General features: G+C 53.5%; 1 protein-coding gene across 1 annotated transcript; it reads left to right on the top strand.

The window, feature by feature from the left end:
* The first annotated feature begins 2,843 nt into the window (after nucleotides 1-2,843).
* On the top strand, nucleotides 2,844-5,092 carry LOC308633065 (nephrocystin-1-like). Its single transcript, XM_081265522.1, has 2 exons — nucleotides 2,844-2,939; nucleotides 4,671-5,092. Exons 1-2 carry the CDS (start codon nucleotides 2,919-2,921, stop codon nucleotides 4,941-4,943), a joined length of 294 nt encoding a protein of 97 aa, XP_081121648.1. The 5' UTR covers nucleotides 2,844-2,918; the 3' UTR covers nucleotides 4,944-5,092.
* The last annotated feature ends 6,197 nt before the right edge of the window (nucleotides 5,093-11,289 follow it).

The raw sequence follows: 11,289 nt of genomic DNA, 5'->3' as shown, positions 1-11,289 counted from the left end.
TAAGGGCCTTTAGAAAGCAGGAGCCAGAAGGTTACTAGGATGATCAGTGGTCAACCACACTGACCCTCTTGGGCCGGAGCCCCTAGGCTTGAGTTCTAAAGGATGAAGTGCAGCTGGGTGGGAGGGCAGTCTACAGGGGACAGGGTAGGAAAGGTCCTGGAGGTTCAGAAGTAGCAGTCAGCAGCCAGTAGGATGGTGACAGCAACAGGACCACAGCCAGACAGCATTAGCTGTGACCATGACTCCCCAGCAGAGGTAGTGCCTACCTGACCCCTTGGGAGAGTAGACACTGCAGAGAGCTGACCAGAGTCTTTTGGGGCCTGAGTTCATCTCAAGAATCTGTGCACTTTGAATTCTCCAAGAATTAGAAATTGTCGTTTTGGATTGAGCATGTGAGACACGGAGATGATCATACTAATTAGGTAATGAGTGATGGATAATCAATAATTAGGTGATAGGTAATAAGCAATGTTTTTCTTTCTTTCTTTTGTTTGGTGCTGGGGATGGAACCCAAGACCTCATGTAGGCATGGGTTCTGCCACCAAGTCCCACCCCTACCCCTGGTAATGGCCACAGCAGCTCATGTTCTCACGGAGCCTGGAAGGACCTGAGCTCTCCTGTGGACGTTTCCCCCTTGGCCATCAGGACCGCACCTGTGAGAAGACGAGGCAGGTGTCAGGCGACACTCTCCCAGGTGTCTCCCAGGGATGGAGTGGAACGTCCTGGTTTTGGGGGGGGTTTGAGGCAGGTGTGAAGTGGGGGCCACCATCCCAGAGCCCTGCAGGCCCAGCAGTCCTATTTCTGAAGACCCCTGGGATCTTTCTGGTGACCCAGGAGCTCTGAGAGGCTGCAGCTCAGTGACCTTGGTGGAAGGTTCCAGATACCTGCCTCTCCCACCCCCACAGGGGGCCGGCACCTACCTCCGCAGAGGCTGGGAGGCCTTGGTGTTGTGGTCACTGAGTCTGGGAATCCAAGGGGGTGGACAAGCACAGAGTCTGGGCTTGAGGCCCAACTCCAGCTCACATTGGCAGGCACTTGCTGGGCACCTGCTGTAAGCACAAATGACAGAGCTGGGGACGATCCTCACGGATCAGCAGTGTCTCTTATTCAGCAGTGGAGTCGGGCATCGGAGGGGCTCACTTCCTGGGTAGAAAAAGTTGGGGGTTTTGTAGGTTTCATTGAGGTGACTTGTCAGTTCAGGCATCTAGGAAAGAAATTGTGAAAACTTGAGACTTGTTTTTACTGGGAAAGGATAGGGAGTTCAGAGCTCAGCGCCCAGTGCCTACCTTGTCCTCTGGGGCTCATTGCATTGTCACTGGGACAGGATTCATGTGTGGCTTTCCTGTCATGGGGAAGAATTTTCCAGGAAAGAATCAGTGTTCATCCTCCTGCCAGGGACTGCCACTTTAGGACTGGTGTGTGTCTCCCTCCCAGGGATTGTCCTGTCACTGGGAAAGGATTTACTGGGAAGGGATCCACCTTCTGTTCTCTTCCCCCCTCCCTCCTCCTGGTCACACCGTCTTGGGGGTTGTCATTTAACACGTCCTTCAGTAGGCATTCACAGTAGAGCCATGTGTCGATGAATCCCAGGGACACGTGCTGACAAACGAAGCGTGAGGGGACTTTTGTCACTGAGCCAACACCCCAGGTGTGCTTATGCCACCAAGACATCTATGCTGTTACTGGGGATATAGTCAGACAGGACCATGGTCAGTATATGCAGTCCACCACTGGCTGAAGCGTCACTGTCGCTTGGCTGAAGATGCTCCCCTATCCTGGGTCCCAATGTCCCTGTGAGCCCAGTGTGGTGGCCTCTCTCCCAGCCTGGCTCAAGGCCACCTGTTTCTGTTACAGTCACTTAAAAATTGGTGCAGCCCCTTGAGAGGGAAGCAGCGTAGCCAGGGAGGAGCTGGCTGTTGCTCTCTTGCTCTGACAGCAGCTCCTGACCAAGGAGAGCCAGCCGGGCAGTCCCTGGTCACCCAAAGCCTGCTTGCTCCTCCATCTCAGGGTCAGCATCACCCAGGGGTGTTTAGAATGAAGCACAGGATTATTTGAGAATTAACCAAACCCATACTGATAATTTTGCATGTAAAGTTCCCAAATTTTAGGAGTACTGTCAGGTGTAAAAGAATGTGGTCCAGGCCAGGCGTCGTGGTGCACACCTGTAACCCCTGACACGGGAGGCTGAGGCAGCAGGATTGCAAATGGAGGCCAGCCTCAGCAACTCTGTGAGACCCTGCCTCAAAATAAAAGTAAAAGGCGCTGGGAACGCAAGTCAGTGGTAAAGTACCTCTGGGTTCAATCCCCAGTGGGCCCCCCCCCAAAAAAAATTCAAGCCAGGAGAGTAGAAGTTTGCCTTTTGATTCTAATTTAAACATGTCATTGGATACGGTGGCATGCCTTTCATCCCAGCAACTTGGGAGATGAGACAGGAGAGTTTCAAGTTCAAGGCCAGTCTGGGCAATTTAATAAGACCCTGTCTCAAATTAAAAAATAAAAAGGCTGGGAATATTGCAGAACTGCTTCACTCTATCTCCCCCATCCATGGGCATCGCATGGCAGCAGGACTGTGGCATCTGGCAATGTTTTCTCGCTGATGTCTTACCTTGGAAGCTCAATGCTAGCTCACAGCCCTAGCCTGTGGCAGTGCAGACCGCACGGCATGTGGCTGCCGCTGGTTCTCTTAAGTTGGTTCTGACCTATGAGAACTGAGCTCCTGGGGCACCTTGCACACCTCTGCCGTGTGGGTCTGGTACCTGGTGATTAGCAGCAGGTGCGCTGGGTCATTCCGTCACTCCATACTGTTCTTAACCCTGCCCGTAGGTTCCCTCAGAGACAAGCTGCAGAAGTGCTGTGGGGACACGGGACTGACCTCTTTCTGTTCGCTTTTCTAGAGTTCGTGGGCTGAGAGAGAAAGCATGTTGAAAAGATCGGAGAAGGTAATGTGGTTTTTACACTGACTTCGTATTTGCAGCGCTGTTGTTTGCATTCAAGTAATGCCTCCTCTTTTTTTCCCTATATTTGATTAATTGTCAGTAGACTCCATTTATTTGTATGTGCTGCTGAGGGTGGAACCCAGTGCCTCATGCATGCCAGGCAAGCGCTCTGCTACTGAGCCCCGCCCAGCCCCATAATGGCTCTTCTCCAGCCAAGTGGCCACAGTGGTGCTTGCTGTCCGTCAGGGAAACTGTGTCACTGTGGTCACAGTGCACATTCCAAGAAGGGTGTGCATGATCGGGTCTGAATGTTTAAAGGCATCTCAGGTCACTGAGTCTCATTGAAATGAAGGAGTTTCTGAACCAGCCCTTCTGGCTGGCTCTCCAATGTTCCTTTTAAAAATTCCTCTAGCTCTCTGTACCCATAGCAGAGAAAAAGAAGGAGAAAGGAAGCCAGCCTAAACTGCGTCACGTATCAGAAATAGTACTTGCTCTGCCTTCTGTTGAGTGGTAATCAGCACGTGGAACTTGCAGTGGACAGTGGACCATGGTGGGGTTTGACTTCTGTAATCCAGGATTTGGCAGCCTTTTTCTTTGGGGGATTGGATGGAACCCAGGGACTTAACCACTGAGCACATCCCCAGCCCTTTTTATTTAGAGACAGGATTTCACTTAAGTCCTTAGGGCCTCGCCAAGTTGCTGAGGCTGGCCTCACACTCGCAATCCTCCTGCCTCAGCCTCCCAAGCCACTGAGGTTACAGGTGTGCACCACTGCGCCTGGCAACATACTTTGTGTAAATGGCCAGATAGTAAATATTTCTGGCTTTGTAGGTGTCATAGCCTCTGTCAGGACTGCTCAACTCTGGGTGGGGGTGAAGCTCATTTGTAGAGCACTCACTTAGCACGTGTGAGGCCCTGGACTCAAAGCAGCTGCTCCGCTGTGCTGCAGAAGTGGCCGCAGACAGGGCACATGTGGCTGAGCTCCCTGTGTCCCTGTGAAGAACAAGAATTCTGCTCGGACCTGCAGTCCACGGTGGCCAGTTCCTGAATGGAGGCAGTGGTCACCTGCAAGGAACGAGGGATAAAGACACACTAATGCCCCTAAACCCAGGGGTTGGGGTCGAGACACTGTCCTGAGTCCCATAGGACTACCCCAGTGCTCGCATGGGCACAGCTGGGGACACATCGTGGGCTCTGCTGCGTGTGACAGCTCTGCCCTGGGCCTGCTGGGCCCTCTGAGACCCACTGCAGCTGGTGCTGGTACGCATCACTCTTGTCACTGGGAGCTTTTGACACCCTCAGGACTGAGGGTCCCCACCCCACCCAGGCATGGCTGCAAATCTTGTCCTGGGGTCTCCTTTCTCTGGACCCCATGCAGGACATGGCCATCCCCACCACCAGGGCGTGACCATGGCTCTGATAGGCTGTGGTGGAGCCGAGTGGACAGCTTTGCTGTGTTTGGTTGTCTAGCCTGGACCATGCCCTGTCACCCATCCTACCGCAGCACCCTGGTCTCCGGAGCCCTGGAGGCTTGGGCAGGGCCGAGCTCCCCTCCTTGCCCACCTTGCTCCCGCCCCAGGTGGCTGCACCCCCTGCCGGGCCCCAGGGCACCCTCCACCCCGCCCCCAGGTGGCTGTCCCCAGGGCACCCTCCGCCCCGCCCCCAGGTGGCTGTCGTGCCTCAGGTGCAGCGAGTGGGCCGTCCTGATCACTTGTGGTTTTGGCATTTTCCTAGAGAGACCCTGAGTGCCTGAAGGCCACCTTCCTCCTGGTCTACCAGGACTGCGCGTGGCCGCTCCTGTGCTCCACGCTGCTGCCCCCGCTGCGCTGGGCAGAAGAGGAGAGCGAGGGGGCTCGCTGGAGGGCCATCGCTGACTTCCTCAAGCAGAACCAGGAGCATGGGGGCGCCCTGCGTGCTCTCCTGTCCCCAGATGGGGCCCACCAGCCTTTCGACCTCTCAGAGCAGGCCTATGACTTCCTGGGCGAGGTAAGGAAGCTGTCGGCCTGACCCAGCGGCCCAGCCCCAGCTCCAGAGCCAAAGGCAGCTGCCCATGGGACTCGGGTCTCACCCCCTTTTTGGGTACAGATTGTGTTTTTAAAGAAATAGTTATATAATTTGAATAGGTTTTAAAACAATAAAATAAATTTTATAAGAAATACTGTCGCATCTAAATTTGAAGACTTTAAAAAAAAGTAAGTTGGCAATGTCAATTTCTATAAAAGCAAGATTTTATCAAAAACAAAATTTATGACCATTTAAGAAAGTGAAGGGACAGTGCACTGGACAGGAGAAGGTATTTCCAAGCCACATATCTGATAAGAGTTTAGGATCCAGAATACATAAAATGTATTATTGTTGCTACTAAAATTTTTGTTGTTTGAGAAATTAAGTGTATTTAAGCACTTAATTCTGTCTGATATTTGAATGTTATTTATTCCTAATTAGGTACAAAAGCAGAATCGTTTTTTCCTTTTCAAGTCAGCATAGTAAGTGCTCTGTCAAAAAACAAGAAAAAATCCTTCCAGCCTGGTCCCTTTAGAAAACAGAGAGGAGTTCATTCCGTCTTGTGTTTTGAGTGAAATTGTGACTTCTGGTGGAAGGTCCCTAGCCTTTGCTGTTAGAAGCAGGCAGTAGCACCTGGCATTAGCTGAGTACCTACTGTGTGCCTAGCGCTTGGGTTAACCTGCCAGTTCTCCCCACTACTACTGAAGTAACAAGCCAGGCGGGATAAACAGTTTGCTCAGGACAGAGCTGGCAAATGTCACAGCTGACACTCAAGGGAAGACGCCATGGTAAGTTTCTTCTGCCTATCATGTTCTGCCTCATCCATGCAAACCTTTAAGAAACATGTGTGCAAATAAAATTTGAGAGAGCTATTTGAAGAAAAGTGTGAATGAATTAGAAAAAAATTAACTTAAACTCTTAAAAGTACCTATGAGGTACTTGTGTTTTGGCAGCATGCCATCTTAAAAGAGGCTTTTTTAGAGGTTTATCATATTATGAAACTTATGGACTACATCTTAGTTAACTTACTCAAAGCCCTTAACCTAGACTTGGTCCTTGTATGGGTTCATTTCTGTTACTATAACAGAATACCTGAGGCTAGGGGCTTATGAAGAAAAGAGTTTTATTTAGCCCACAGCTCTGGAGGTTCAAGAGCACAGCACTAGTACCAGCTGGGCTCTGGTGAGGGCCTCACAGCAGATGGCATCACAACAGCAGGAGCTAATGCACGAGAGAGGGTGCCAGGTGAGAAGTGAGCCCCCGGGTGGGGAACCACGCACTCTCTCGAGAACTAACTCGGGCCCCACAAGAGCCACCCGCTGCCAGCAGGCCCCACCTGCTCTTCACATGGCCCTGGGGACCAGGCTTCCAACCCCTGAAATTTGGGGGACTCACATTTAAATCAGAGCAGCCTTTAACTTCAGAAGTTAGCCTGGCATGAAGGGACCCCAGCGGCGGCTGCCAGGTGAGAACTTGGCCCAGAGAGCTTCCACTTATCCCCAGGAACTGGGTTCCAGGGTGCGCCCCTGTGTGTCCCCTTCTGCCCTCGGTGACAGGAAGAGGCAGGAAGGACCCTCTCCTTGCCCATCATGAGGCAGCCTCAGCGGACCCTTCCCAGTGGCACCTCTGCTCTGCAAGGTGCGAGCCCCCGAGGGACTGGTTCCTGCCCTGTCACCAAGTCACCTTAGTCCCCGAAGGCCTGTTCTCAGAGGAACCCAAGACTTGCCCCTGCCCCACTGGGAACATCGCTCACTGTGGGATCTTCTTCCGAAGTCCCACCTTTTTATTTTTTTAAGCATTGGCCTGTTCTCGGCCAGAAGCCGGGTGGGGCGTTGGGGTGGAGGCGCCGGCAGGAGCAGGAGTAGGACTGGTCCAGGGTCCCCGCTGCCTCCCTGCTCATCTGAGGAGGTGTCAGGAGTTGGCTTCGAGTTTCTGAAGCACAGGGACAGGAGAGGGGCCAGAAGGTGAGGGGCACAGGAGTCAGCCTGGCTGGCGGGGACAGGGTGGGGACAGGCCCAGGGCCGGGCGGCTGCTGCTGAGGGCCACCTCCTCTTCAGGCAGCACGATGTTTTTTTCCCCCAGCAAAACCTCTCTGAGTTTTTAAATGCCACTTTTGAGCTTCCACAACAGGAAGGGGTTGTCAGGGTGCCAGAGACATCCTGGCCAGGAGCCCGGGGTCCTGTGGGGAGCGCTCCTTAGCAGTACACTAGCCACAGTGGGTGACTGCACGTCCTGCCTGTTCTCCCAGTCCTCTAGGCCCTGAAGCCAGGGACCCCGCACCAGAACCACATCCCTCTCCATCTCCTGACCTCCCAGCGTTGGTCGGGTCTGCTGGAGGTGAGAGTCAGGACTGTGCCCTGCCTGGATGCCTGGGACAAATGCGAGGGCAGAGGCACATCCAAAACCACTCGATGGCACCCATAGCTTGGCCTCGCCATCCAGTGCAGTGGGAATCCCCCCTGCTCCCACAGGCTCCAGTAGTGTCACCTGTGCTGCTGGGAAGTCCCCTGCTCCCACAGGTTCCAGCAGTGTCCCCTGCCAGCAGCAGTGTGCGTGACCTCTGCTGGGACTGGCTCTGCTTCCTTTGCACAGAGCATCCCCGGCCAGCCAGAGGGTGTTCAGGGCAAGGAGGTGGTCAGAGCTGGCGGGAACAGGACCGCCCTTGGCGCTGCGCTCTGGGGCTTCTAACTGTTCACTCCTCAACTCCACACGTGGCCACGTCACAGGCCCTGGGCTCCAGGCACAGCACAGGCACCAGGGGACAGCAATTGCCCACAGCAACTGGAGGCAAGGGTACTCATGACTGGGCGGTCCTGGCCTTGTGTTTTGTTGGTGTCATATTTGAACCCACCAATCCTGTGGCCTGGGAGGTTCCCGGCCTCATGGTGGCGAAGTCGGGGGCGAGGACACAGGCATCCTTCCCCTCCTACCCCGCCCACAGCTCCCTCGCTGGCTCTCGGAATCCAGTTGTGGGGCCCTGGTGATTGGCCACGGGAACCAGATGGGCGTGGGCAAGGGCTGGGCATGGACATAGGAAAGCGGAGGGTGGACCCACGGGCCATGGAGGCCTGGGTGGCTGGGTCAGCACTGCTGGCTGACCTCTGGCCTGCAGGCCCACGAGCAGCAGGAGAGCCCAGAGATCACCAATGGACTCCAGTGGCTCAGGTCCTGTCCCATTTTGAGGACAGGGTGGACCTTAACCAGCCGCTCCTGTCGGACTCTGCCAGCAGCCAGTGCTTTAGAACTTTGTCCTCGCAGAGCCACACCGAGCTCCTCTGGGTGGGGGGGGGGGGTATCTGGAAGACTCGTTTCCCATGAGTCTGTTCTGCTAGCTGTCCTTTGACCCTGGAGTGCACCGGGCTTGCTCTGACCATTGTTAGGGACACTGGGAGCCCGGTTCCCTGGAGACAGCACTACCCTCAGCTCCCCAGCCCGACCTCCCTGCACCCTGCCACCCAGGGAGTGTTGAGGTGACTGAAGTAAAGAGATTATCTGTGTCCAGCTGGGCCTATGTCCTGTGACGTCAAGGGAACAGGCTGTGTCCTACAGCCTCCACTGTGGGGACTGTCAGAGTGGACAGAGTTCCCAGCCCAACATCCACGTCCCCCTTGCGTGGCTCCCCCGCACCTTGGGGCAAGGCCTGAGTCACTGGTGAAGTCACCTGAAGCCAGCTACCCTGAGCTAATGACTTCCCCTCCCTGGGAAGGAGGGAAATGGGTCCCCTAAGAACTGGGCCTCCCGGCGCCGGCTGTGGAAGGATCCTAGTGGACACGACGGTCTATTCTTCTCCCAGCTCCCTCTGGCTGTCCTGCGGCCTGTCCCTGTGTGTTGGTGACTGACCAGTAGGTCATTTCTGAAGAACATGCAGAGCACGTGTGGGCAGAAGAGGATCTAGGGAAGGAGAGAGAGAAACAGTCGTCCCCAAAGTCCTCATGACTAAGGTGGATCAGTCCTGAAGAAGCACTTACCGGGGTGCTCTGTGTGCCAGGAATTCAAGATGGCGCAGTGGCCATGGTCCTCCACATGAGCCAGGCCATTGCTGCCCTGAAGCCCATGTCCCAGGGAAGGGCACGGGGGAGGGTGGAGAAAGAACAGGCGAATGGGTAAGCGAGAGGGACTGGGACAGCGATGAGCAGGGGACAATGACGGCTGGGTCACTTCAGCTGTGATCAAGTAGAGAAAGCTGTCCCCCTCTGCCACCAAGTGCAGCGAAGGGCGTGGGCAGAGTGCATGCAGCTGCTCTCGGGGGGACCCCCAGAAGCAAATGGAGCAGGATGTGGAAGGAACCAGATTCAGGACACTACCCAGCTGGTGCTGAGCGTCCCGTTTTCCCAGGCTGGACTCAGAGGCACCTGAATCCCAGAGCTGGACACAAGACACCAAGAAAGACATCTCTAGAAGAAGCCCTCATATTTCTGGTCCCAGGAATTGGAAAGAGACCCTCTGCAGGTCAAAGAGAGTGAACAGCCCCTCTCACTGTTTCCTGTCCCAGGCCATGTAAGGGCAGTGGCAAGGCCTGGGGCAGCCGGGAAAGTACCTCTAACTGAGGAAGGGGACTGTCCCCCAGCAGAGGAGCCCTGGTCCTGAGAGCACAGGGGGATCCCCGTTTCTTCCTCACCCCCAAACTGTTTGTCAGCCCCTGAGATAGACATGGTCACAGGAATGAAAACCCTGAGTTTTGTCCAGAGTGTGGAGGGGCAGGCTGCTGGGACCTGGGAGGTGTGTGTGTGTGTGGGGGGGGGCATAGCAAGGGAGCTCAAGAAAACGGTCCCATAAAATAGTAGATGACTATCTGAGCTCACCCCAAAGCTGACCCCAAACAGAATCCCAAAGGCTTTCAGAACTGAGTCACAGGGACCCAGGCTGGTCTCAGGCCCAGGATTGTCACACTAACCAGATCCGAATGACCCTGCAAAGCTAAGAACATCTCACACTGAAACCACAGCCCAGAGCAGGCAAGGGACCCCGGCAGGAACCCAAAAGGCTGCCCGCCTGGACAAAGTCAGTATCAAGGGGCTGGGGACATACTCCGTGGTAGAGGGCTGGCCTCGCAGGCACAAGGCCTTGGGTACAATCCCCGAGACCACCAAAAAAACAAAACAAAACAAAAATCAGTTTCAAAACAGGATTTAAACACGACTCACAGCACAAGACACCATAGTCATGATGTCCAGGATACGGTCCAAAATGACAGGAAAATCTCATCTCTGAAGGGAAAAGAAAATCAGAGACATCAAGAGACCACTCCAAGATGGCCCAGTGTGGGACTGAGACCCTGAGGCAGTGGTTGTGACCATGCTCTAAGAAGGAAGGGCAGCCTTTCACAGTGAAAGGGAAGACAGCCCATTGCACAGAGAAACAGGAGAGAACTGAACTGAAATTTGAGAAAAAATATATAAATAATAACCAAATGACAGAATTTAGTAACAGACTCAATGCACTGATGGAGCCAGTCCAGAGCGCAGGGGGCCTGAGTCAGAGGATCTAAACACAGGTCGGTATGAGGAGTTGTCCAGACTTAACAACAAAAGGAAATCGATTAATAGATGGAAAAATAAACTCACAGGTCGTACAAAGCCAAGAGTCTGACATTCCTCAGGATCTCAGGAGGAGGGAAGAAAGGGTAATGAGGAAAAAAAACACTATTTTTTTTCTTTTTTGTGGTGCTGAGACTTGAACCCAGGGGTGCTTTACCCCTGAGGTACATCCCCACCCGCCTTTTTTGAGTCAGGGTCACACTAAGTTGTGCAGGCTGGTCTCACACTTGGGATTCTGTCGGCCTCCCAGGTCACAGAACATGCCCTGCTCAGAAAAAAAATTTTTGAAAAAATAATGACTGAAAATGTCCCAAATTTGGTAAAAGCCATCAAGTTAAAGATTTAAGAAACTCAGTGAGCACCAAGCGAGATAAGGCCCGGTGTTACAATCAAACTACTAAAATTGAAACCAAGTAGAAACATTGAAAGCAGCCAGAGAAAAACAATGCATAAAAAAAGTGGAGTGACAGTAGAATGACCACAGAGTCCTTATCAGAAACCACCGGGTGGCCTGGCTTTTTTGTTTTTGGTTTTGGAGTTTTTTGTTTTTTGTACTGGGCATTAAACTCAGGGGCACTCGGCCACTGAGCCACATCCCCAGCCCTATTTTGCATTTTCTTGTGAGACAGGATCTCACCGAGTCACTTAGCGCCTCACTTTTGCTGAGGCTGGCTCTGAACTCACCATCCTCCTGCCTCAGCCCTGAGCTGCTGGGATTACAGGCGTGTGCCACTGCACCCAGCTGGATGACATTTTTAAAGTGGCAAAAGAAAAAAAAATACATAAACCTGTCAACCCAGAATTCTCTAATG

This window comes from Spermophilus citellus (assembly GCF_964194105.1).
Source record: "Spermophilus citellus genome assembly, chromosome: 13".
In the NCBI taxonomy this organism is placed as follows: Eukaryota; Metazoa; Chordata; class Mammalia; order Rodentia; family Sciuridae; genus Spermophilus; species Spermophilus citellus.
The sequence above is the reverse complement of the archived record's forward strand: the minus strand, read 5'-3'. Positions and strand labels throughout refer to the sequence as shown.